Source organism: Equus quagga, chromosome 15 (genome assembly GCF_021613505.1).
Source record: "Equus quagga isolate Etosha38 chromosome 15, UCLA_HA_Equagga_1.0, whole genome shotgun sequence".
Taxonomy (NCBI): domain Eukaryota; kingdom Metazoa; phylum Chordata; class Mammalia; order Perissodactyla; family Equidae; genus Equus; species Equus quagga.
Genome location: NC_060281.1, coordinates 76,880,330 through 76,905,194, shown reverse-complemented (window position 1 = coordinate 76,905,194; position 24,865 = coordinate 76,880,330). Strand labels below are relative to the sequence as shown.

General features: G+C 47.9%; 1 protein-coding gene across 2 annotated transcripts; it reads left to right on the top strand.

The window, feature by feature from the left end:
- The first annotated feature begins 6 nt into the window (after window positions 1-6).
- On the top strand, window positions 7-14,774 carry SPRING1 (SREBF pathway regulator in golgi 1). 2 transcript variants are annotated; one of them, XM_046639524.1, is made up of 5 exons: window positions 7-140; window positions 8,108-8,264; window positions 11,780-11,931; window positions 12,321-12,434; window positions 14,275-14,774. In XM_046639524.1, the coding sequence occupies exons 1-5, from the start codon at window positions 27-29 to the stop codon at window positions 14,356-14,358; spliced, it is 621 nt and encodes a 206-aa protein (XP_046495480.1). In that variant the 5' UTR covers window positions 7-26; the 3' UTR covers window positions 14,359-14,774. The 2 variants fall into 2 exon arrangements, with proteins under 2 accessions (XP_046495480.1, XP_046495481.1); XM_046639525.1 differs by having other exon boundaries at window positions 7-204.
- Window positions 14,775-24,865: the final 10,091 nt, after the last annotated feature.

Here is a 24,865-nt window from a genome sequence, read left to right as displayed (position 1 = left end):
ATGGGGCCGCCGCCCGCCTAGCGGCCATGCCGCCCGGGCCCCGGGCCTGCCCCGCTCCGCGCCCCGGCCGCCGCGCCCCGCGTCCGCGCCGGCATGGTGAACCTGGCGGCCATGGTGTGGCGCCGGCTGCTGCGGAAGAGGTGGGTGCTCGCCCTGGTCTTCGGGCTCTCGCTCGTCTACTTCCTCACCAGCACCTTCAAGCAGGTCAGTGCCGCCCGGGTCGGGGAGCCTCCGCCGTCCGCGGGGCCCCAGAGGTGGGCGCGGTGTCCCGGGACCGAGGCCGGGCGAGGGGACCCGGGCGGGAAGGCACTGCTCGTCCGGGGCAGAGCTGGGACTCGAACCCGGGGCTGTGGGCCCTGTCGCTGCGCTTCTTGTTACATCTGGAGCCGCCCCCTGCTTCCCACGCCGGGTCCAGCGCCGAGAGGGGACATGCATGGCTCGCTTGATCCTCGCCGCAGCCCTGGGGGGTGGTGTCCACCTATTTCAGCGTGGGAAACGGACACTCAGGCCAGCGTTGGTGTGCTTGGCTTTCCTTGAGGGGCTCCGTGGTCCTCTAGAGAGACTCAGCAGGACCCACGAGGTGCCCTTTCTCTGCATAACTCGAGTGGGTGGAATTTTCGCCTCCCCGCCCCCTTCGCTTTTCTTCCAGGTGAGAAGTTCTGGGAGAAAAGGCAGGGTGCGTTGGTGGGACCTGTTACCCGGAGCCTTAGTGAGTTTGTTTGGGAGTCCACTTGGAGCGTTGGGTTTTTGGAAGGGGTGGGCATGCCCCGGGGAGCAGCCGGGACAGCCTGGTTTTTGCTGTTGGTCTGACGTGGTTATTAAAAGCTCCCCGTTTGCTCTCAAGGGCCAAGTTCGTAAGTGAAATACGTAAATGCATAGAAAATAAATAAACTATATGGTCACCCTGGTTTTATCGGACGGATGGGCGAGCTGTGCAAAGGGCTGATAGGAACTGCATTCGTCCTCTCACCTTAGGCAAACAGGCTGAGGGTTGGAAGCCTCCTTTGTTGACCAGGATGTGTGCTTGGCGTTTGAGTGAACTGAGTGCCTCTGTGACTTGTGTTTTCCGCCACCTCACAGGCACCGTCTCATGATCACATGTTGTCCCTTCTCTGTCTGGTGGACCTCTGAGTGTTGTAGTGAGCCAAGACTCAGACTTCTGCCTCCCTCCCTACCTGACCCAGGTGATCTCTGGCACCATTGTTTAAATACCAGCTGTATACTCTTGCGATCCCAATTTATAACTCCAGCCTAGACCTGTCCAGAAAACCTTAAGTTCTTGTATCCAGGTGCCCACTTGACGGCCCTTATTGAATGTGTTGTAGGCTTCTCAGGCTTGCCCACAATGGAGCTCTTGTTTCTTTACCGCCACCAACACTTCCTCCCCAGTCTTCCCAGAGTAAGGAGTGGCGTTGCTGTTCACCAGGTAGTTAAGCCACAGATATTTCCTGCTTTTCTTTCTCACTCCTCGCATGCAAAGCACTGCCTCTGCCTCCACGGTGTATCCCAAAGTTGTTCATTTCTCTTGATTGTCATTGCCGGCACCCTCAGTCAGGCTGCCTTCATCTCTTGTCTGGACCCCTGCAGTAGCTCACCAACAGGTCTCTGCTTCCTTTCTTGTCCTACAGTCAATTCTCTACCAGGCGGTAGGGTGATAATCTTTGAAAAGTCATCTCGGCACTCCCCCTTGTGTAATTCTTTGGGTTCCTGTTGCACTCGGATAAAACTCCAGGCTCTGTGCCAGGATCTCTGCATGGTGAGTCTTTTTTGTCAGTTCAGGTCAGGCTGTTACTGCCTCAGGTCACACCGGGTGACACAATCTAAATTACTTTAGTTTCTTGTCCATAGACTAGCTTTATTTTCTTTATCGTAGGAATCACTAAGCATTTCTTGTCCTTTTCCTTGTTATCTATCCCCTCCCTCTCCCTCCTGGAATGTAATTTTCATGAGAAGAGGGAGCTTGTCTGTGTCGTTCGTATCCCAGCCGCTAGGATATGCCAGGCTCGTCATGGGCACTCAGGTATGGTCGAACAAACAAGCGAGTCTTGGATGGGAATCTTTTTAATTGGGATGACTTTTGCTTTCTTCTCCATCTGGCACACTCCTGCTGATTTTCCATGTCTTGACTCAGCTGCTATTTACTCTGTGACCTTCCCTACGGCCACCTTTTGAGTACTCCAGTGCACCTTGTCCAGTTTTTTTTTTTTAGTGTCTTTTTAAAAACCTGTGATCTGTGACTATAATCAGGGTTTTTTGGAGAGGGGAGATGATTGTGAGTTCCCTAAAACTGTTGACTGAATTTTTGTTTTGCAGATTTCTCTGGCTGTGGAAATGCTGAGAAACCCTTTAGCTATAAGCTCTCTATCCCTGCCCCTCGGCCCCTCAGCCCCTCACAAGTGCCAGGCAGCTTTCTGTCGCTGTGGATTTGCCTATTCTGGACATTTCATGTAAATCGAATTGTACACTTTGTTGTACAGTGGAATTGTACAATTCTTCTTTGTCTGACTTCTTTCAGTGAGAAGCCAGTATTTTCAAGTTTCATCCATGTTGTAGCATTTTATGTCCGAATATGTAATCGTCCATCGTGTGTGTCTCCCACGTTTCGTTTACCCATTCAGCACTTGGTGGACACTTGGCTTGTTTTCACCCTTTGGCTATTATGAATAATGCTGCCACGGACATTGGTGTATAAGGTTTTGTTTGGAAATACATTTTCAGTTCTCTTGGGTACGGTCCTAGGAATGGAATTGATGGGGTATATGGTACTCAGTGTTTAACTTTTTGTGGAACTACCAGACTGTTTTCCAAGGTGGCTGTACCATTTGCAATGAACTTTTAAGAAACTACACTTGTCAAGTCTTGGTGGAGTCTCAAAGAAGGTTATCCATAATTATCTGGAAAAGCCGTTAAAATACTCCTCCTATTTCCAACTGGACGTCCCTCTGAGTAGGTTTTCTTCATATGCTTCAACCCAGACAGCACATTGTAGTGGTCTGAAGGCGGAGGGAGACGTGAGCGTCCAGCTGTCTTCCACTAAGCCAGGCTTTAAAAAGATTTGCAGAAGTGTAAAAACATTTTCTCTTCTCACTAAATTTCTTCTGTTGTTTTGAAAAACATTTTTTTCACAAACTGTTGACATCTAATGGGTTCATTATTGTTATTTTTAAGTGAATGCTTTACTTAAAGTGTTTTAAGAACTTTTAATTTCCAATATGATGAATATCAACAGCCATAACCCTCGTAGACCCACATATTGAGGCCCTCAGTAATTTTTAAGAGTATACAGGGTCCTTAGAACCAGAACCTGGGGACCCATTCTGCTGGGTGCTCTCCTAGATGCATCTGAACGTGCTGTCCTGCTTTGCTCTCTGCCACTCAGAGCTGTGGGACCTGAGGCAAGTGTGCTTCACTTTGGCTAGCCTCAGGGTCTTCGTGTGTAAAATGGAGGTGTGACATGGACTCTGTTGGGCTGGGGCGCTGGGCTGGATTGAGAAGAGGCTGTGAGAAACTTCGAGCTCGGGCGCTCCGTGAGGAACTCAGGGAGCAGATGCGGCCACTTTTTGCCTAAGAGAATAGCTGATTATCCTGCGCTGCTTTGAAGGCCTCTTTTCTTTGGTTTTCATGTTAATTAATGCTTTGGGGGATAGTTAAAATTGTGGAGATGGGAGCGCAGGAGAAATTAGTGACGGTGGTGGGGATGCCATTGGGGGAGAGGATTGGGTGCCAGATGACTTGGGCACATTTATTTAACAAACGTTCAGTGAACACCAACTGCACTAGGCACTGTCTGCTTGATGGTGGAGATACCGTGGGGGCAAACAGCTATCTCCAAGAGCCTATATTCTGCTAGAGGGTAAAGGGGAGAGATGGCAAATGAGCAAAATTACTTCAGATAATGATGTGTGATATAAAGAAAACGAAACAAGATGCTGTGCTGGCGCTGCAGGGTGGGTCTAACCGTGGGGGGCGTTTGAGCTGAGGTGAAAGAAATCCCAGTCCTGGAGTCGGAAGGTCCTTAGAGGTCCTCTCGCGTAAATAAATGTCCTCATCCTTGCTCAAGAGGAGGGGTTCTGAAATCTCAGGGCTGTTTGCATAACCCCTTGAAAACATAACATCTTCAGCTTTAAAGTAACTAAGTATGTAAATTGGTGCCAAGTTAGATACTGTCTAAAGTAAAGTGTAATAAATTGTAAGAGTTGCTGATCTGTTGTTTCGTTTTTCACTGATCACCAAGGTCCATATATTTTCCAGAAAGTTTGGAAAGTGCTGCACAGGGTAGGGGAAGAAAAGAATTACCTGTCATCTCACCAGCCAGAGGGATTTGCTGAGGATATGTGGGCATATTTTCTTCCTTTTTCACTTTTTAACAGTATAATTGGGGCATACAGTTTATTTGCTTAACATAGACCCATTTTCCCCATCTTTAAAAGCTCTTTGTAAGTATAGTTTTTTATAACTAAAATTTTCCATAATCAGGCTGAATTTAGCCATTTCCCAAATGTTAGACATTTGGGATGCCCTCTGGCCTTTATCTCTTTTTGTTTTCTTTTCCTTTTTGAGAATCATAAGCAAATCTTTTAATGACGATGCCTTGTGTTTCAGTACTTTACTGCTTACTTGGGACATTTGTTTCGTTTGAGCCCTATGACAACCCCTGAAAAATAGACAGGACAGTTATTAAAATACTCGTTTTTAAATCAGAGGTTAAGTAACATACGTTAGGCAAGAAAAACATTTCTGTAGCCCCTTACAGTTCATGAAGAAAGTTCTGGTGTGTTCTTTTCATCTTTTTGTTCCCGCTCCCATCTTTGTGCCCCAGCGTACCCCGTGTGGACATTGGCCGTGGTTGATTGCTCTGATTTCTGTGCTGACCTCTTTATCAGCTGCTCTGGAGGCTCTGAGAGTAGAGGTCCTGACTACCTTTGTTCTGTTTCCTTAACACCTTGTAAGAACTTGATACCTTTGAATGAATCTTGAATGAAGTATATATATGTGAAGCTTAAAATTGAGACAACCTGGTAGGGTAGGTGGAACAGTTTGGGAAAGGTTGAAAACCGCCTGTCCAGTGAAGGGCCCCCTCAGTGGCCCCGCACCACACCGTTTCAAGACTGGCCCCTCAGAAAAGCGAGTGTGTGCTTGTTCATTCCAGTGGCCGTCACGTCTTAACACGATCTCTTGTACAGTCTTTTTTGATTGTCCAACTCTGACGCATTCCTTTTGGGAAGGTCTTGAGTATTCATGTTTGAAGGCAAGTTCTGGCCAGGAGAATGGCCGTGCTGCTTCCCAGGAACATAGGTATGTGGAAGAGGTCCTTCCGGGATGCACTTGTCCCTGAACGCTTGTTTTCTTTCAGGAAGAATGACAGACTGGTTTGAGAGAGATGGTAAGATACTTTTAACTTAGTCGTGAGATCCAGTTTACTGTACCTTGGACCAACCTCTTAGTTAGTAGTCTTTATGGCTGTCGATTCATCTGGGGTACATTTGAAGCTCAGTTTAGATTGCACGCAGCTCGATTATGCAGTTAACCGACCCAGCCCCAGCAGAGCAGAGTGTGGATTTACAGCTAGTTAGGCCGTGTGCACCTAAGTGATTTGTCCCGTATTCCCAAGGCCTGCACCGCCCGAGGGATACAGATGTTGTTTTTGTATAACCCATCCTGTTCTTGCTAGTGCCACTTCTTTCCTTTAAGAGACACAAAAGGGAGGGGCAGAATAGAAATTAAAGCCCCCTTGGAGGACTGTTTCACACTTAGTAAATTAAAGAACAAAATCCAGTACTGGTGTGGTAGTGGCAACATTGTGAGCACTGTTATGTAAATGCTGGTATTACAACTAGTAGATAGAGCTTTGGGGAAGTTATTTGACACTATAGCTCTGACTCTAATTCTAATAATAATTACTACTACAGATTATTCAAGAGAATAAACAAATGCTCTACATCTTTATTGTAGTGCTATGTATGACAACAAAAACCTGGGATGGCTTCAATGCTGATGTGTAGAGGATGCCTAGAGGATGCGTTTACTAAATTGTGGTGCATCAACATGATGGATTTTTATACAGCCTTGAAAAAGGGATTATCAAGATAATATAGGTACTTGAATGGTTTCCCATCCAATTAGTGTCAAGAAGAGCTGAATGCAAAGCATCCTAATTTGTTGTATAAATGCCAGGGTCAGAGGCTAGGAGTTCATATGCAAAAATAGAGATAGCTTTATTTAAGTGATGGGATTGTGGGCAATTTTTGTCTTTAATGTTAGTAATCATTTTTTTTTTAAATAAACTTTTTATTTTGGCGTAATTATAGATTTACAGAAAGGTTTCAAGGATAGTATAGAGTTCCCATAGATCCCTCACTTAGCGTCTCTTACTGTTAATGATAATCATGTTTTTATAATTTTATTTTAGATTAAAAATGAAAATATTCCAAAGATGATAAGATGTTTATGATCACCTATGTCCCTTCCATGTAATAGTCTGTAGTATGTTTCCATACCTTTATCTCAGCTCTCACAAACCTGAACTTGTATTTACTGTAATTATTACTATGTGTGATAATATGCTTGTTATTTTGTAACTTGCTTTTTTCACTTAATATACTGTGGACATCCAGTGGTCCACAATCCTGTCTGGGTAAAAACCATCTGAGTGCTTTAAAAATTTTGATTCCTAGGTCCCCTGCACAGAGATTTTCACTCAGTCTGGAGTTGGGCTCGGGAATGGGAATTTGTTTTAAAGTCCCTGCATAGTCTAATGTGCAAGTCCGGTTCAAGAGCCCCTACTCTGGAGAAGTGCGCAACAGTCGCATCGAGGTCTTCCTGTTAGAGCACAGCTGTGAGAGCCAGAGCCGCACCAGTGTTGATGCCGTCATTTCTCCGTTGGGGGGTTTCCAGGGCTTTTCTACCATAGAAACAGTGGAACATCCTGGTGCATCCTTATGCCAGGTACTTTCTATGGGATAGGCCTCAAAAATGTGCTTGCTGTGCCAAAGTGCATGCAGGTCTGTATGTTTTAAATCTTAGCAGCTCTTCCCCGATTACTTTCGTAAGGAAATCTTAGTAAATATAAAGATCTTTTCCATTGTTTTAAAGTATATAACCTTTGCCATCAAACTTTCAGTGTTAGTCCTTTTGCTCAAGCAGTGACATGTGGCAGATTGTTCTTAATGGTAAAAGCCACACAACTGGATTGAAACGGCTGAGTGTTTACAGCGTATGCAAAGCCTTTAGGAGGGAGGCTTTGGGAACTGTTGTCTTTCCAGCCATAGGTTGAGTTTGGAAGGTGACTGTCTCATGCTTGGCTGGTTTCCTGGCGCTCAGACACCTTCCTCCTTAGTTTCTTTAATAGTGTAGGAAAGGCGATTTTGAAAGCTTGACCTGGAGGAGTTTGGAGGTGAGGAGAAGGGCTCTAAACTCTTGCCTCTAGAGTGACTCTTCTACTTTGCATGTCCAGGGGAAGAGCTGGCTGGCAAGGGTGTGTTTTGTAAAGAAGGGTAGGTTGTACGGGTTACACACTCAGTATATTTCCATAGAGGAGATTTTCAAGATGACATGCTGCCGCTTTTCCCTGAAATCAGCCCCAATTCAGTGTTCCCCTAAGTCTACCACCAGAGTACTCGTAACTGGAAATGAAAGTCACCTTCTGCTCTTGATCTGTCCAGGTGTTGTCTGAAGTGACAGTTCCAAAATTTCTTTGAAGTTTCCTCTTCTATTTTAAAAGCATATTCAAATTTTACATTCTATTCCATAATGTATTTGTTTTAATATAAAAAAAGTTTTAAATGATTTGCCATCGGAAAGAAAAAGGTCAAAACTTTTTCCCTACAAATGTTTCCACAAAATTAACACTTTGGTACACATTTCTACTGTGCATGTCATCTGGGGGCCATTTGTGTACCAGTTTTGGAGCATTTCCCTAATTTATCACCTTCTCCTGCAGCTTTATTTAGCATTTTATTTTATGACTTTGGCTCGGACTTTGCTCATACCAGGGGAGTGCAGATTCCCGTTGTACAAGTTTTTTTTATTTTTTCTGTCCTGTTTTTATGAAAAATTGGTGAAAAAGCAAGAAGCTACCTTCACCTTCTCATGTACGGTCTCTTTGTAGGAGGAGAGGGCCGTGAGGGACCGGAATCTGCTGCAGGTGCGTGACCACGATCAGCCCATCCCGTGGAAGGTGCAGTTCAACTTGGGCAACAGCAGCCGGCCCAGCAACCAGTGCCGGAACTCCATTCAAGGGAAGCACCTCATCACCGACGAACTGGGTGAGGCCGCCTCCCTCCCTGTCCCGCTCGGGGAGACCCTCGGCTCTGGCCACTCGGAGGGTTTTGTAGTAGGGGTTTTCTGCCTGCCCTTCTCTTCCTTGCTCACTGCCAGCCTTTCTCACGTCATGTCTGCCTTTCAGACCTCGCTCGTCATTCCGCTCCCTTCTTTGATGACTCTAACTCTGGAGGCCCTGTGCCTGTAACGTATGGTTTCAGCATTGTCTCGTGTGCCAGCCCCTGGGCCACTTCCTGCCGTTCTCTTCCCAGCCGTAGTATTTGCAGGGGTTGCCAGTCTTTTCTTCTCATCTGGATGTTGAACTCTAGGAGAACAGTTTCCTCTTTGGTGACCTGACTACTGTCCACGTAGTATTGGCACCTAGGAAATGCGTTTGTCCACTGACTGGATCATCTCAAATGAATTGTGAACACATTAAAATGTGTTGCTCTTACCCTTCAAACACCGGTCTGTTCTGGCGCTTTCTCCCAGAGTTTTCTCGCTTCCTTCCAGTCTGTAAGAAAGGCAGCCCTGTGCTGGGCGGTGGTGGAGTAGAAAACTCCGGGGGCTCTGCCACGCCACGGCTGGCCCAGGCTGTCCTCAGAGGGCCCCCGCGTACTCAGCCTGTGCTGACGGAGCTCTTCCTCTGTGCGGGGCGCTGGGCTGCGGCTCTCCTGGAGTAGCTCACTTGATTTTTGCAGCCATCCTCTGGGCTGTAGGTATTGCTGTTGTCACTTTAGGTGAAGACACAGCACCAAGAGGTGAAGGCACTTGCCCAGGGTGGCAAGGACTCTTATAAACCATGAACAGGATGCCATGTCACACCAAAAAAGTAACACTTCTCCTTAATGTCAGCAACCTAAACAGTGTTCAGAGTTCCCTGATTGTTTTACACATTAGTTTTTCTTTTTCAACTAATAGTTTGCAAATAATCTGGTTAGCTGGTTGGTTTGCAAGAGGAAGTTTTACTCTATTTCAAAGAGTCTCAGAAAAAATGGATTATGGACATGACAACACTGACGTTGACACAGGTAACCTTGAATTAGAATCTTCACGAATACCTGAGGAAGCTGAACATAATGAAGACACGAGCTGTCTTTAAAATGAAAACTACGGTGCCTTATTGTTTTTTTAAAAACAGTTTACATTCCCGTCAAAATAAAAAACCAAAACTTTCCCCAAAAGATCTCAAACGCATCAGACCAAATGAGATTATTTGGGATTGAAGGAAGGAATCAGAGGACCCCCCACCAAGGGTAGAAGAGCTGGAAACTTTTGCACAAAGACGTGTTGACAACTCGGCAGTGGTGCCAGTGCCAGATTCTGTCTTTAAGATCACATTGGAAAAGTGACTAATATTGCAGAGCACCTGTTGGTTTGTCTTCGCAGAGAAAGGTTTGGCGAAGGGGAGTTGCTTCCACAAGATGGCTCAGCTAGTCAGCAGGTACACCCAGGACTAGGGCTGCGCTTGGGCTCCAGTGTTTTTTTTCTTATAGACTGTTGTGTTTGTGTGATACGCCGTGAGAAATCCCGTAGTCTATGCCTTGACTTTAATATGAAATGTTAGGTTGTGAATGATAATTTGTCATAGTGAGCAAAAGAATAATTTTCCTCTGATTAGTTCAAGTGAGACAAAGAGTCCCAGACTTCTTAAGTAAAAAGTTCCAGGAATCAATAAAAATCCCAGAGCCATAGGTTTTATTTGACCTCCATGGATGTGGGAGAGGAGAGAAGCAGTTTAATAAAGAAAACTGGCAGGAATTTATGCCTTTTAGCAAGCAGCTGCCACCACAAATATTGCCAGGGTAACACATGATTAGGTAAGACAACCAATTAGAATCACAAACTTTTCAAAGGTTAGAAGTTAATTTCCCAGCCCATAGCAACACACTCGGAGGTTGGGCTCTTACGGGACTCCTTGGTGGAGGTGATGTTTGCATGAGTAGATTTATGGTGCAAAAGGAGAACTGATGAGCTTTCTTTCACCAGAAGTTAGGAAGACCTGTGGTTCCACAGCCAAATACTGGCAGTTAGCACCTGGAGAAAAAGGCGGCCTGAGATGCTGGCTCTTAGAAAATGGAAAGAGAAAAGGGCAGAAAGATCATTTCAGCAAGTGGAGTTGAGGTCACATTGCATTTTACATCTTCCTGACTCAGAGGTGATAAGATTGCTTTATATTTGGGTGGCATCTTGAGAAACATACTGGCTTATTTGGATTTGTGTGTGTGTGTGTGTGTGTGTTTGTAACGCCTATGAAGAAAATGAGTAAGAATCATTAGGAAGAATTCCAGAAACATTTCCTGCGGCATCAGAACCATCTTCTCTTAATTTGGAAGACAATGTTGGCATAGTTAAAACAACAACAAACACCAGTTCCCAGGTAACTGGCACCTGGTTCTTTCGAGGCCTCAGTTTTCCAAGAGTTAAGTGAGACGCCTTCAGTCTCCCATTGTTATTTTACTGGTACCTCCTGCTTGTGCACAGACTTTGTTTTCCAGAGTAGCTTCTGAAAACAACCTCACCAGGTCTCCTTCTCTGGGGATTAGGATTAAGGAGCTGGGGCATTTGGACTGGAATGAGGCTGGAACAGCTGCTCCACACCTGTGGGCCCAGGCATAGACCTGTGGGCCCGTGCGTGCACCTGTGAGCTTGTGCGTGCACCTGGGAGTTTCCCAAGGGCCAAGTGGTGTCCCTCATGCACTTATTCTTACATTTTTCTGTTCCACTCCCAGAAGAATGTAGAGCAATGTCTGTTTAGCAACTCTGAGCAATAAATTAGCTTTTGCAAGGAAATTCTTTCCTTAAAGTTGAGCCTGGATTGACTGGGCTGGAGGGAGTGTGTGTATAGACGATGGGATTTATGAGGAGTGGAGGGAATTAGGAGGACTTTTTTCCCTTGGCTAGCAGAGAACTCACATTCCCTGATGTTGAGGGGTAACTGAATCCCTGGGCTGTGAACTTAGAAACAGGTTAAATCAATTTATAGAGATTAAGTGTGACTACTGTTTAAAAAAATCCTCCAAACTACTAATAAATGGCAAGCATTAAAAGATATTTGTAAAGAGTGGGGATTTTTTTGTTTGTTTTTTATCTAGAAGGATCTCACTTTCTGGAACGAATACCTTGGTTTTCCCTGTTTTCAGATTTTTGTTTGAAAAAGAATGGCATTTTTCTTCAGGCATCGATGAAAGCATGGCCTCCTTCGGTTAGCACAGGAGAACATCGGCGGGACTTTGTGTGCTGATGGAATCAAGTACAGGACGGCAGACTGACAGCCCGTTTTAGATGGATTGGGATGTGCGGCCCCCTTGTAATATGGGAGTCCATGTTGCCTGTGAACTCCCGCACGTGGGAAGCAGCCCTCATCACACTGTGTCTGACTTCCCGCTCTCTGGAGCTTAGGAGGCCCCGGGCTGCAGACTCTGTCTGCATGTCTTTGCCTGCTACTTTCCTTGCTCTTTGTGGTCACCTGGTCGGGAAGCCTGCTGGTTTTATACTCAGGTCAGTCTCTGCCTTTCAGGGTACGTGTGTGAAAGGAAGGACGTGCTGGTGAACGGCTGCTGTGATGTCCACGTCCCCAGCACCAGGCAGTACAGCTGCGACGGCTGCCTGTCCAGCGGCTGCTGCAGCGCCTACGAGCACTGTGTCTCCTGCTGCCTGCAGCCCAGCAAGGTAGGGCAGGCTCCGTGCTCTGCGTCTCCTTTCTCCTTTCTGCCTTTATTTTATGACGAGCTTTGGATTTTTCATGTGAGATTCCTTTGAAAATACAACTTAGAAGGGAACTTAGAAGGGAATGTTGTAGATGTCAGAAATTGCTCCTGGGAAGTAGTGTTTGTCTGTGGGGAAAGGAGGTGGGTCCCGGTTGCTTGAATGGTTCTTTTGCAGAATGCACCTTTGTCTTGCGAAGCAGATATTGATGAGTAGCATACCAGCGCGTGCTCGCCTGAACTCTCCCCTCCCTGCCCGGCATCAGCAGGGTCTTAGTTTAGGAGAACTATCCAAGGTTACCTTGTGCTGCTGAGTCTGGAATTTATGACAGGTATTAACTTTTATTTCCATAGCAACTTCTCCTGGAGCGCTTCCTCAACCGGGCAGCTGTGGCGTTCCAGAACCTCTTCATGGCAGTCGAAGACCACTTTGAATTGTGTTTGGCTAAGTGCAGGACCTCATCCCAGGTCAGAAGCTGTGGTGGCTCTAACTGGACGGTGGCGGGTGGGAGTCTGGGGCTAGAAGCAAACTCGAAAACATGCCCTGGGGGCCTTTTGGTGGGGTGCTGGTGGCGAGGAGAGTCCCGTGAAGCCGTGGAGAGCTTGCTTTGGTGCAGTGATAGAGTTAGACTGCCCTGGGAGATTTATACGAGTTAGGGAAGTAGAATATTTGTATCAAATCAAGGTCTCCTCAGCTTGCATTTCTCCTCTCTGTTCGGCATGTCTGCACTTTTAAGTGGAAGCTTAAAATTATTCTTAAGTCTTGGTGGAGTCCTGATAGTCCAGTTCCTGAGAGAAATTCTCTCCTGCTGTCTTTGACTGAAATTTGACTCAGGCTTTCCAGCAACCGCTCAGTTAGAGTATGGAGTCATTTGCTCTGGGACAGAGTCATGGTTTATTTTAGGATTCAAGGGGATGGGGCCGTGGGTGTTTAAAAACATGAATATCTAGGTTGTCAATACTCAGTACTTACTGGCGTGCTGTCATTGAGTGCTTTGCTCTTGGGTGCTCGGCGCTGCCCCTGCTCTGAGAGCACCCGAGAGCCTTCGGCCTTCCCATTGCCCGTGCCCTCGGCGTCGGTGGTCGGCAGTTGGCGGAGCTCTCCGAAATCCCCAGGCGCACTGACTACACGAACATGCTTCTTCTGGCTTCTAGCCACGGGGCCTCCAGGACGGTACTGACTTCGTCTGAGATAACGGACTCACTTGTCTTCTCTGGCACTCTCGGACCCTTGCTGGGTTTCTGTAGTCCACCTTTGGATTCATGCCGGTTTTTATGTCTCTGGTCTGCTCTCAGAACGCTCAGCATCACGGGGTAGATGTTTCAGGGATTACAGTGAGCACTTGAGATCATGAGGAAATTCCTGGTGGTCTTGTTTTGCTGGAAGAGCTTCCCACTTGCGTGGGCTTTAGAGGAAACGTGGAGGAAGGCTGTGCACGCGACTCGTGCTGATCAGATGCACTCTTGTTCTCAGAAATGCTAGGAAGGGCGAAGTATTTTCTCTCCTTAACTGGTAATACCAGGAGTTATTGCCAGTTTTCAGTGAAGATGCTGAACTTTCTGACTTGGGCTTTTTATTGTAAAGAGAGATTTCCCAGTTGTCTGCTTGTTTTGATAGCAGTATCCCAAGAAAGAAGATTGGGCTGTTTATAAATTGGATAATACTTACAATTTAGATGTTGAGCATTGCTCTCGGGCCAATTAATGAACTCTAGACTAGCCAAAAACTCAAGTTGCTTGTATGAAAACAAATTGCTGAAAAATTAGCCATCAGAGGGTTGTCTGTTTTAAATCTCACTTCCAATTTGCTGATCCAAGTGAGGCTTGTGTGGTGGTGTGGGCCTTGGCTCGTGTGCCAAACCTGTAGGTACAGACAACTTGATGAAGGTGACTTGAGGTGGCTCTCCTTCATCTCTGCAGGGTTCGGTAGCAGGAACGGAATTTCTCTGAAGCACAGGGTCGGGGCATAAACGCCCATTGGATCTTAATCCAACTTAAAATCATTTGAGAAAAATTAATTGTTTTCAGTTGCCCAGGTCACAGCTAGGTTGTTAAAAAAAAACTCACTGGTGTCCACAAAAAGAAACAGTCACGCATGGTGTTATGTCCGTTTCTTGTTCATTGGCATTCTGTGTTGAGCACCCGCCTTTGTTCCAGAAAGTGCCTTGGAGCCTTGAGCGCCGTTTGGAGCTGGGCTGGCCAGGCTCCTGTGGGAGGTGTCTGACAGCAGCCTGCTTTGGCTCGGGCTGTTCTAGAGGGGGGCGTGGGACCGCTCGCTCACGGGCTCTTCTCTTCCCTTTGCCCACAGAGCGTGCAGCACGAGAACACCTATAGGGATCCCATAGCGAAGTATTGCTACGGGGAGAGCCCCCCCGAGCTCTTGCCCGCCTGAGGGGTGCAGAAGACCTGCCTCGTGGGCCAGGAGTCGCCGCTGAGGGACCTGGAGCCTGAGCTGGCCCCGGCGGTCACCGTCGGTGGGAAGAGGAGAGCGGTGCCGCGTGGAGCCTTTGGCTTTGCCTCTTCTTGTGTTGTCCTCTTGGCTTCCTTCACCGCCGGCGTCTCCAGACGGGGCTGTCCGCCGAAGCAGTTGGAAACGCCGGCTGAAGAAGACAGAACTGCAGGCGGGCGGCGGAGGTGTCGGCACTCCAGGCCTTGGCCGCTGCAGCTGCCTGGGACCTGGGGGCATCAGGTCTCGTCGGCCCTCACTGTAAAATTATTTATTGGATTTCTCTGGAGTAGTGGCAGAATTACGATGTTTTGTACAGGAAAAGGCCTGGCCTTGAACGTTGAATATATTCAAGGAAATTACTGTTGCTGTCGCTGTTTTCTGTGTTCATGAGCTTCCTGAGTGAAGTCATCCCCTCACCCAGATAGAATGTTTGGCCTCTTAGAACGTGCTTTGTCTCTCAGGGTACTTATTTTTGGCTTTGTTTAGCAGCATCTTCAGGAGTAGGCCCCGAACACCATATCTTGACGTCTAAAATTGTCTAAAAACTCAGAGATATTATTCTACTCTAATCCTGTGCCCACTTCCCAGCAGCTGGCACCACATGCCCTCAGGTTTTTCCTAGTGGTATTTTGTATATTGTATATCAATGTGCAAGCACCGTTTTAACCGGAAATTCTGGCTTGTGTCCCAGAGGAGTCTGTTCTTGTTTCCTGTGCCGCATGGAAATGACTGTGGTCTGCCCAGCCTTGCTGTGGTGCGGCTCGGGAGAGTCTCCGCGGCCTCCTCTCCTGTCCTGTTGTGGAAGCCCGGTGTTACAGCGATTCCTAAATGGAAACACGGCGGCTGGCTGTCAGCAGTCGTTCTTAGAGCTTCCAGCTGTGGGAGATGTAGCAGGTACAGAGTTCCGTTTCCCTGTGATTTGCGAAGAAAAAGAAAGAGGAAACCCAGGGGCTGGCCCTGTGCTCTGCATTGCTGGCCCAGGGTTTCGCTAGTTCACATCCTGGGCGCAGACCCAGCACTGCTCATCGGGCCATGCTGAGGTGGCGTCCCACACAGAAGAACTAGGACTCACAACTAGAAAATACAGCTAGGTACTGGGGGGCTTTGGGGAGAAGAAAAAAAAGATTGACAACAGATGTTAGCTCAGGTGCCAATCTTTAAGAAAAAAATCTAAAAAAAAAAAGAAATCAGGGTTCTGTGAGAGACTTCATCTCCCATCAGCGGGATGAGTCTGTGAGTGCTGGACGCGCAGGAGGCTGTGCTCATGCTCGAGCCACTCCCATGTCTCTAGTATAACACTCCATTTCTGCTCAAAGCCGAGGGTCCTTGGTCCTCACATCAAGACATCATGCCCCTTGAGTAGTACTGCTCTCTGCTCTCAGGAGTCGTGTTAATGCACAGCTCTTTCCTGGCATCCCTCTCTAACCCTGGGGTCGGGCAAGGTCTTTTTCATTTTTTTCATTGTTCAAGTTTTATTGACCTTGGAGCATGGCACTAGTTGTACAGTCTGCTTTCAACGTTTTTTCCAGTGGAGCCCTTTCTTTGGGCTGTGTTTGCCTTCCAGTGTGTCTCTGCAGCATGTGGCAGTAATTTCCCTTAACTTCCTCCTATTACTTCTTGTACTTCCCAGAGTAGGTGTCCCCCTAAACAAGCTTTGTCAGAGGGTAAACTACCTGGCAATTGTTTTTTTTTCAGTGAGGAAGATTGGCCCTGAGCTAACATCTGTGCCCATCTTCCTTTATTTTTTGTATGTGGGATGTCACCACAGCATGGCTGATGAGCAGTGCATAGGTCTGTGCCTGGGATCTGAACCTGCAAACCCCGGGCTGCCAAAGCGGAGTGCGCGAACTTAACCGCTACGCCACTGGGCAGGCCCCTGGCAATTGCTTTTTAATGTCAGATCCCAAGAAATCTGTTCAGATTGCATTGGACTTTGCAGATTCTACATGTTTGCTGGTGCTCAATCAGCCTTTGTATGAGGAAGACATACACACGTCTGGCTGATTTACCATCTTTTTGGCAACTCAGTCTGGTACGTGAATCTGCCTTCTGTTGGTCGTCACCGCTATCAGCTTCTCCTTGAGCTTATTTGAACTCTTGAGCAATATAACATAGTTTTAATGTGAAAACAGTTTATGGCCACGGTCAGCCTGTGCCTCTTTGTGTGTGACTATTGACTAGCACGCTTTGCGTTTTCAACACCTTCACAAACAGAATCTACAACCAAGTGAGAGAGAAGTAAGCTCGCTTGTGTTCCCACCTCATAGATGAGGAAATAGTGAGAGGTGAAGTGACTTCGCAGAGTGTCCGCTGCGATTTCACGACAGAACTGAAACAAGAGCTCCATGCGTGCCTCTAGGGCTCCGAGCCCACTGTCTGTCCCACTGCCTCGCCAGCTCCAGCGCTGGCTCATCCATAAACATCCCCCTGAGAGCATACAGATTTCAGTTGTCCAGGCCAGAGGAGGGGAGAGGTGGCATAAATAGCCAAATTGGGTCAATGATCGAAAGGTCATTTTCATTTGGCCCTGGAATATTTTTTTGTACTGAATCCGTTAAGGGCATGCCCACTGTTATGGAAACTCATAAGGCTGTCGATACATGATGAAGACACTGAAGGACCTGGAACAGCGTCCGTCCGCCCCAGCCTTCCAGCCCAGGACCCCTCCCTGTTCCCCCAACCCTCTGGTTTGTTTCTGGTTCCTTCCACCGAGAGTTTCTAGAATTAGGGACCTTGTCTTAGTTTTGTATGCCTGGAGCCTAGCAAAGTGCATGATATGTGTTGGATTTTAGATAAAGATCGAAGAAGAGACAAACACACCTTTAGGTTGGAAAGAACTTACTAAATACCGAGTGTTTGGGGCTAAAGGTAATTGGATAGTTTTCAGCATTTCCGCCAGTTCTGAATCTTACTTGCCATGCTTGTTGCTGGCAATGAAAATAAGTCACATCCTCACAGGGAAAGAAACATACAGTAGAGTAGGGGAAAGGACGTGAAGACAGACGTGTGCACAGGGGGCGGCCTGCCTCTGCCCGCCCGGGACTCGGGGTGGCCCTAGACCCGGGGTGCTGCAGCTGGCACTGAAGGGTGAGGGCAGCAGCTCTTGGGAAGCGGAAGGTAGGGTCTGAGGTCAGGGGTGGCCGCGTTCAGCTTGCTCCTGAGAGATCCCTGGAGGGCCTCCGGGGAAGCCTCGGTTGGTGTGGCTGCAGAGGGAGGTGGGGAAGACTTGCACAGTTTGCAAGATTCCAGGCAAAGCTTTTCCCATCGTTGGGATTTGCAGAGAAGTTGTAAACGTGCAGGAGAGAATTCTGCCTCACAGTTGTGGTCAGTAACTACTGCTTACTCATGGTGTGGCCTGGGCACCCTCCTCTCCTGAGTCTCAGGCCCTGGTCTGTAAACTGGGATCCTGTCTGCCTCTGAGAGCGTGGTCATGAGGTGTCAGTGGGAACCAGGTCCGGTCTGCAGCCCAGTGGGGCAGTGGTGGCAGGTCATCGGCACGTGGGGATCTGTGGGCCCCTCGGGTGGGAAGGGTGGCAGTTACAGAGCTCCTGCTATTTTTATTACCAATTTTAAAAGAACTCTTGCTAAAGATAACAAATTTTAGATAATTCAGAAATATGTAAAGGTGAAAGAAATAATAACCTAAAGTCACACAACCTAGAGGTCAGCCCCAGTATTTCTGCTCTTCCCTCGTGACTTCTGGGCAGAAGTGAGGGCATTATTTCCTCTTGAAAACAGCTCTCTAGTGGATATCCTTCTGGGTTACACGTAGGCCTATAGAATAATTTTTTGTGAGAGGTGGTATCAATTTCATGGATATGCAGGAATGTTACTCAGCCCCTGCTGAGGACATTTAGTTCATTACCTTTTTTAATACTACAAATAATATATTGATGCTATGCTTTTACATACACGTTTGTATATCTGATAACTGTACTCATCAATTTATACTCTCACCTACAGTGTGTGGGAATGTCTTTCTTGTCCTATCCCTGAGAACCCCGTGTTAGCATTTTTTAACTATTTGCTAGTGGATCTGAATGTTCTAGTTTGTATTTATTTAATTTCTAGTGAGGTGAACCCTTTTCCATATTTTGGTTGGCCATTTATTGTTCAAATGTGGTAAACTGCCTCTTTGTGACCTTGGCCAATTTTTCTGTCTTTTTCTTGCTGGTGCCATCAAGTGGATTCCAACTCCTGGCCACCCCGTGGACAGCAGAGCAGAACCCTAGTCTTTTTGTGCCATCCTCTCACCTTCTGGTACAATATCACTGCTTCACTGCCATTCGCAGGGTTGTCATGGCCAGTTTTTTCGGAAGTGAGTGGCCAGGTCCTTTTTCCTAGTCTCTCTTAGTCTGGAAGCTCCACTGAGACCTGTCCACCATGGGCGACCCTGCTGCTATGTGAAATACTGGTGGCACAGCTTTCAGCATCACAGCAACGTGTGGCCGCCACAGTTTGACGACTGCCCGATGTGTGGTGTGGTTCCCTGACTGGGAAACGAACCCAGGCTGCAGCAGTGAGAGCACCGAATCTTAACCTCTAGACTGTTGTCTTTTTCTTACAGAGCATTTTTAAATGAAGGAAGCCTTAAACCTCTTTTCTTTCTCATGCCTGTACTACTCAGAAGCAAGTAGTGCTTCTTAACAAACTTGACTTTTCCAGTTGATCTGGGGCAGCCAATGGGGGCAGTTTTGCCCGCAGGGGACATTTGGCGGTGTCTGGTGACAGTTTTTTCTCAACTGGAGGAAGGCTGTGCATCTAGCGGGTGGAGGCCAGGATGCTGCTGAGCATCCTGCGGTGCCCGGGACAGACCCCCCACAGCTACCTGCTCCCCAGGTCAGCAGGGCGGAGGCAGAGAGAGCCTGCTCTGGGTCACATTCCCCCGAAGGTTGCACAGAAGAGCTCCAGGAGCTGCGAGCTGACTTCATTATTTGCCTGCCCTCGCTCTCTGCCGTGCCGAAGTGCTGCTGATTCAATTACCCTGGGATCCCTGGGGCCTGCTGCTTCCTCGCAGGGCTCCGGCAGCGCAGTGCTGCTCCAGGAACATTATTACCCGGCCGCGCGTCCTTCGGGCACTAACGTGACCCGGGTGCACACACCCTCTGGCTACAGGAGGACCTGCAGGCTTAGAAACAGCCCCCCCTCCAGGCGGCTCTGCTCTCTCAGTCCCCCACAGCAGCTCTGCATGGAGGGACTTGGTGGGGTGGCAGTAAGGTATCACCACAGATTCCATTTGGAAACTGGTCATTCTGCTCTGAAGAGCTGCCACGTAAATAAATAGGAGTAATTAAAGAGAGGAGCCGGCGGGTCGAGACGCCTTACCCACGCGGTGCTCTCCCTGGCTGCAGCATAGCACTGCCCTGCCTTCCAGGGCCTTTCCCCGGCTGGGTTTCTCTTGCACAGTTTGCTGTCGTGGTGTGAGTACAGTTTTGGGGACTGGCATCCCTGTTTTCGTTCAGTCACGTGTCTGCAACGTCCCTTGTCTGGTCTGCTTTCTCAGACGCGCAGGGGAGCAGTTGGCTCTAGCGGTGGGCCGCGAGCAGGGAGGACAGTGTGGGCCAGGTTCAGGGGGCCAGCTTCCTGCCCCGGGAGAACCTCGTCCTTATCTTTGTGCGGGCGACCTGATTCCTGTGTGACGTTAGAGCGGAACTGCTGGACTCTCTAAAGTGAAAGGAAAGCCTTTAGTGTTATAAAAAAGAAACGAAACAGCTGGCCAGTTGCAACCAACGGGCAAAGCAGTGAATTAGTCAAATATTTGAACCGGGGTCCAGTGTTTTTGTTTCTCGGGGCTGCACATTCTGTGGACCCAGAGGGAGCAAAATGTCGCTGCTAGAAACGCGTGGTTTGTAAGTGGGCGGTTTCGGGGTTCGTGATAGGGTAGAGTAGTGCCCTCCGTCTTGGGACTTTATTAATTCATAAGTGTTTTGTGTCAAGTAGGCAAGCTCTGGTCAGCTTGCATCCAGGTTATCACAAAATCAAAAGTGTTGACTAGATAAGAAATCACCATTATCAGTGAAATTCAAGATTTCAGACCATGTTGCCCACGCCTCGCTATTACTGAGGAGGGGCGTGTGTGTGTGTGTAACAGCAGTGGTATGAAGTATGTGAGTAGCATTCTAATTCTATTGACAAGAGCACAGGCACTAATGACCTTGAGTTAATTAACCTCTGGCTTTGGTTTCCTCATTTGTGAGATGAGAGTGATCCCTAAGGCATCTTGCAGATCTCAAACTCTGATTTTTGTGGCTAAGATCCTGCCACGTGTGGAAGCAAGACCAGAGCCGGTGTCTCCCAGCCGCGTGGTCCTGGCCTGTGAGCCTCACAGGTGAGTGGGGTGCAGCCATCTGGAGCCCGTTGTCTTCAAACTGGGGCTTCCCCGTTCTCTCAGGAAGATTTCAACCGGGGCTAACCGTTTTCTGCCTCTTCCTCCTCAAGTGTTACATAGACGCCATGTTCTCTGCTGGGACCAACTCATCTTGTATTGCTGCTCTGCACCTGTGAAAACAGCTGCTGTGTTTTCCATCATACAAACAGTTGCCTTTTGGCAGGAAGCACAGACCCGTGCTATGTAGCTGTACCTTGATACAATGCTGAATTATTTAGGTGTGCTTAACCTGAGATACCCTGAGCGTCTTGGAATTCCTAATAAGGGCTTCTGTAGTCATGGCTCAGTAAAAGGTTTTCCTTTAAATTCTTGTGTGATTACAAGGCAGAAACCTTAAAATGTAGGAAATTACGAAGAAATTAAATTGTGCCAAATTAGATTCCCATCCCCCAAAGGTGACCACTAATTAAAGTTTTGATGTAAAGTTTTGCCTGTATTTTGTACATAAACATGTATTTTGTGTTAGTATGTAAATAAAGGTAGAATCTTGGTGTACATGTTATTTTAAAATAAATAGTTCCTGTTAGATTGATTTAATCCAATTATAGCTAATTAATTAATTTAAAGTGCTTTTTACTTGTATCCTCCAGTCTCTAAGGTAAAGCCAGGTTAGGGTGGAAGCCCTTTTATAACAGGGCCCTCTGGTGGGCACTGTTTTGGAGCTGGAATCTTCTGTGCACCTCCCCCAGAGTCTCACAGCCCTGGAGTCCCCCTCATGTGCTGGATTCAGTTTGTCCGGGGAGGTTTGGATCCTGGCAGCAATTCAGGGCGCGTCCTGGGGCTCAGTCCCTGACATCTCTACTCTTCCCGAGCTTTGTCTGCAGCCCGCCAAGTACCAACTTGGAAGCCGGAGATAAATAGTCTCACAGCAGCTTAGCCGTCGGCTGGGCTCGTTCATTTGACACAGATGAGCTCATTGACCTGATTTAGCACAGGGAGAATTGTGGAGGCAGGCAGATGTGCTCTCAAAGCCCTGTCTTCCCACTTCAGCCTTTTCAGACCTCCAAGGACAGCCGCCTAGTTAAGCGATGCTTGTGGGCGCTATTTCCAAGAAGGAGACGAGAAGATGGAGAGGTGGAGAGGAGAGGAATGGGAGAGGAGAGAAGAATGAGGTGCTGGTGGTACAAACACCAACAATTGCTTTCCGTGCCACTTGGTGGCACCAATTGCATAGGTTTTCTGTCTTTAGCACAATCCTTGTTAAGAGAGTGGGCCCCGTGCCTGCGTGGACTCCCTCTCCTAAAACAATGAAGCTGTTTCTGTGGATGGGGAAACAACCACCTGCTGGTGAGGACCAATCAGGACTCTGTCCCGCGTCTTGTCGATTTTGTGTGCACAGGGACTCAGGAAAGTAGCCTTTGGTCTGCTGCTGCTGCTGAAGGGAGTGCCGTGGCCACCCCTTTCTTCCTCTCCCGTCCGCCAAGACAAGAAGCAGGACAGGTCTCTTGACCATTCTTACTCAGACGAGGAAGACACTCGCAAAGTGCTTCCAATGCACCGTTCTGCGTATGCGCCAGCTGCTCTGCCTTCTGAGGCAGATGATCTTTCCCTCTCATCTTATGGAGGAAGGTCTGATGCTCACGTTAGGTTTTGCTCCAGGTTATACCATTAGATGGTGGAGCCGCACGCAAACTTCAGACCTGCAAAGGTGCAGGCAGGCCGGGTGGGCAGCGCGTGACTTCCATACATAGTGATAACAGCGATGGTCTTCCAATCATTTCTGACGCTTATCTAATCCTAACAACCACCCTTACGAGGTAGGTAGGTCTTTTTATCCTCGTTTTAAGGAAACAAACTCAGAGATGAGTACTTTGCCTGGGGACGTGCCATCTTAGTTGAAACCAGGGTAGTGACTAAACCAGATCCTTCTTGCACTTGGACATGGCCTTTGAGCCCTGAGGATGTCGTAAGTGCTGCGCCAGGCTCTGAGCGCTGAGGAGGAGGCCCCTGCGCGGGCCCTGGGTTGCGTTTGCTCTGCGGTTTGCTGTTTGGCCTTGGGTTTGGGTCATCCTTGATTTAAGCAACATGTTTCACCTTCTCACTGCTGGTCCTGGCCCTCAGGGTGGGTTCTAATCCAATAAGACTGTGTTCTTAGGAGAAGGGGAAGAGGGGCCGGCCTGGAGGCGCAGTGGTTAAGTGCGCATGTTCTACTTCGGCGGCCTGGGGTTCGCCAGTTTGGATCCCGGGTGTGGACATGGCACCACTTATCAAGCCATGCTGTGGTAGGTGTCCCACGTATAAAGTAGAGGAAGATGGGCACAGATGTTAGCTCAGGGCCAGTCTTCCTCAGCAAAAAGAGGAGGATTGGCAGCAGATGTTAGCTCAGGGCTAATCTTCCTCAAAAAAGGAAAAAAAGGAAGGGGGAAAGACACCAGGGCTCAAGAAGGTGGCTGTCTGCAAGCCAGGGAGAGGCCTGGGGAGAAACCAACCCTGCCGACGCCTGGCGCCCAGAACGCTGGGCAAATACATCCTCTCGTTTAAGCCCCCCCCCGCCTGTGGTATTTGTTATGGCAGCCGTGCTGACTAACGCAGCACTCGAAGGAAGTGAGTGCGGAGCTGATAGGCAAAGCCAAAGGAAAGCACGGGTGGGGAGAACCTTGGGGCTGAGCTGCACGTGGGGCGCTCCTTCCAGTTCCTGTGTCTCTTATCCCCTCCCGGTCGCCCGTCTGTGCAAGTGCACGCGCGGCCATTCGTAATGGCCCTTCCCGCTGTGGTGTGCCAGGGTGCCAGTGGGTGGCTCCTAGGACCTGGGAGCGCTGGTTTAGACCAGCTGTATTTAACTGGAGGGAGACCATGCCCCCAGGGAACACTTGCTGATGTCGGAAGACATTTTTGATTGTCACGAAGTGTGTCTGTAGAGGAGCTGCTGGCCTCCCGTAGGGGCTGGGCATGCGGCTCAACGTCCATAGCGCAAGGACAGCCCCCCTGCAATGGGTTATCGGCCCCAGTGTCAGCAGCGCCGGGTGGAGAAACTCTGGGTTAAACCCTGTTCCCCCTAGGGTGGGGGTGGCTGACTGACCAGCCCCAGGCCCTCGCCCGCCGGTATTCACTAAGCGCTGCTGTGTGCCCGGCTCTGTGCTGGTGGCTGGGAGCCTGCGGAACTGCAAGGTGGCCCTCTGGAATTTAAAATCAAGCTGACCCTGGGCCTCTGGTTTTGGGAAAGTGGAACCTGAGCGTCCTTAGGTATCGATGCTACCATCCCCTTAGGATAAGCTGTCACTTTGAGTTTCCAAAGAAAACCTTTTATGCTTGAGCTGTGCAGACACCATTCATTTATTCCCACCTTGTTCACAGGCCCACACTTGGATAGCTTGTTTGTTTTCAAAAGGATTTGAGAAAACTCCACATATTTATGTACAATACTGATTAGTAAAACAGAAATTAAATTAGAACCACTTTAAAATAGAATGCAGACATGCAGTTGTAAGACAGCAATACAGTTGATGCGATTGAGTTTCTTGGCAGCAAGGGCAAAAAGGGAAATAATCCGTCATGTTAATGCAAAGCATTCAGGGCATTATACTGCTCTTTCCTGAAAGGATGCAAAGTCTAGAATAAAATTTTCATATGGGCTTTAGGACAGAGGACACTGACTCATACTTAGTGATGTATACTGTGTGTGTATGGACCATGCCAAGAGCAGGCATTTTTGGGTGTTGGATAGAATGGTGAGTTAGAAGTGGTCTTTGCTTTCAGATAATACAAAGTCTGTTGGGGACACAGGCAATTACGTCACTACTTGTCACATAGGACTATGAATGTGAGGATAGAGGAGTGTTTGTGTGTGAGGCAGGCAGGGGAGACTTACAGAGTAAAATGACATGTTTTAAATACACATGTATGCATTTTTTCTAATTTTTGTAATCATTTTCTAATTACAGAGTGATACACTACACTGCATTATAGAAAATTAGACAATAGAAAGAAGAAGACCAGATAAGCTTTCTTAATCCTTCCATCTGTAGATAACCACTATTCTTTGGTGTGCATCTACTTTCATACACACACACGTATATTAATATATTTAATGAAAAAGAAAATTGCAGTCCTATTATATTTTTA

What these genes read in the sequence shown, in the direction of transcription:
- SPRING1 (XM_046639524.1), top strand. Translation starts at nt 27, where the DNA reads ATGCCGCCCGGGCCCCGGGCCTGCCCCGCTCCGCGCCCCGGCCGCCGC. An exon ending in CCTCATCACCGACGAACTGG is followed by an intron (nt 8,265 to 11,779) that starts GTGAGGCCGCCT and finishes TCTGCCTTTCAG; the next exon opens with GGTACGTGTGTGAAAGGAAG. An exon ending in GCTGCCTGCAGCCCAGCAAG is followed by an intron (nt 11,932 to 12,320) that starts GTAGGGCAGGCT and finishes TTATTTCCATAG; the next exon opens with CAACTTCTCCTGGAGCGCTT.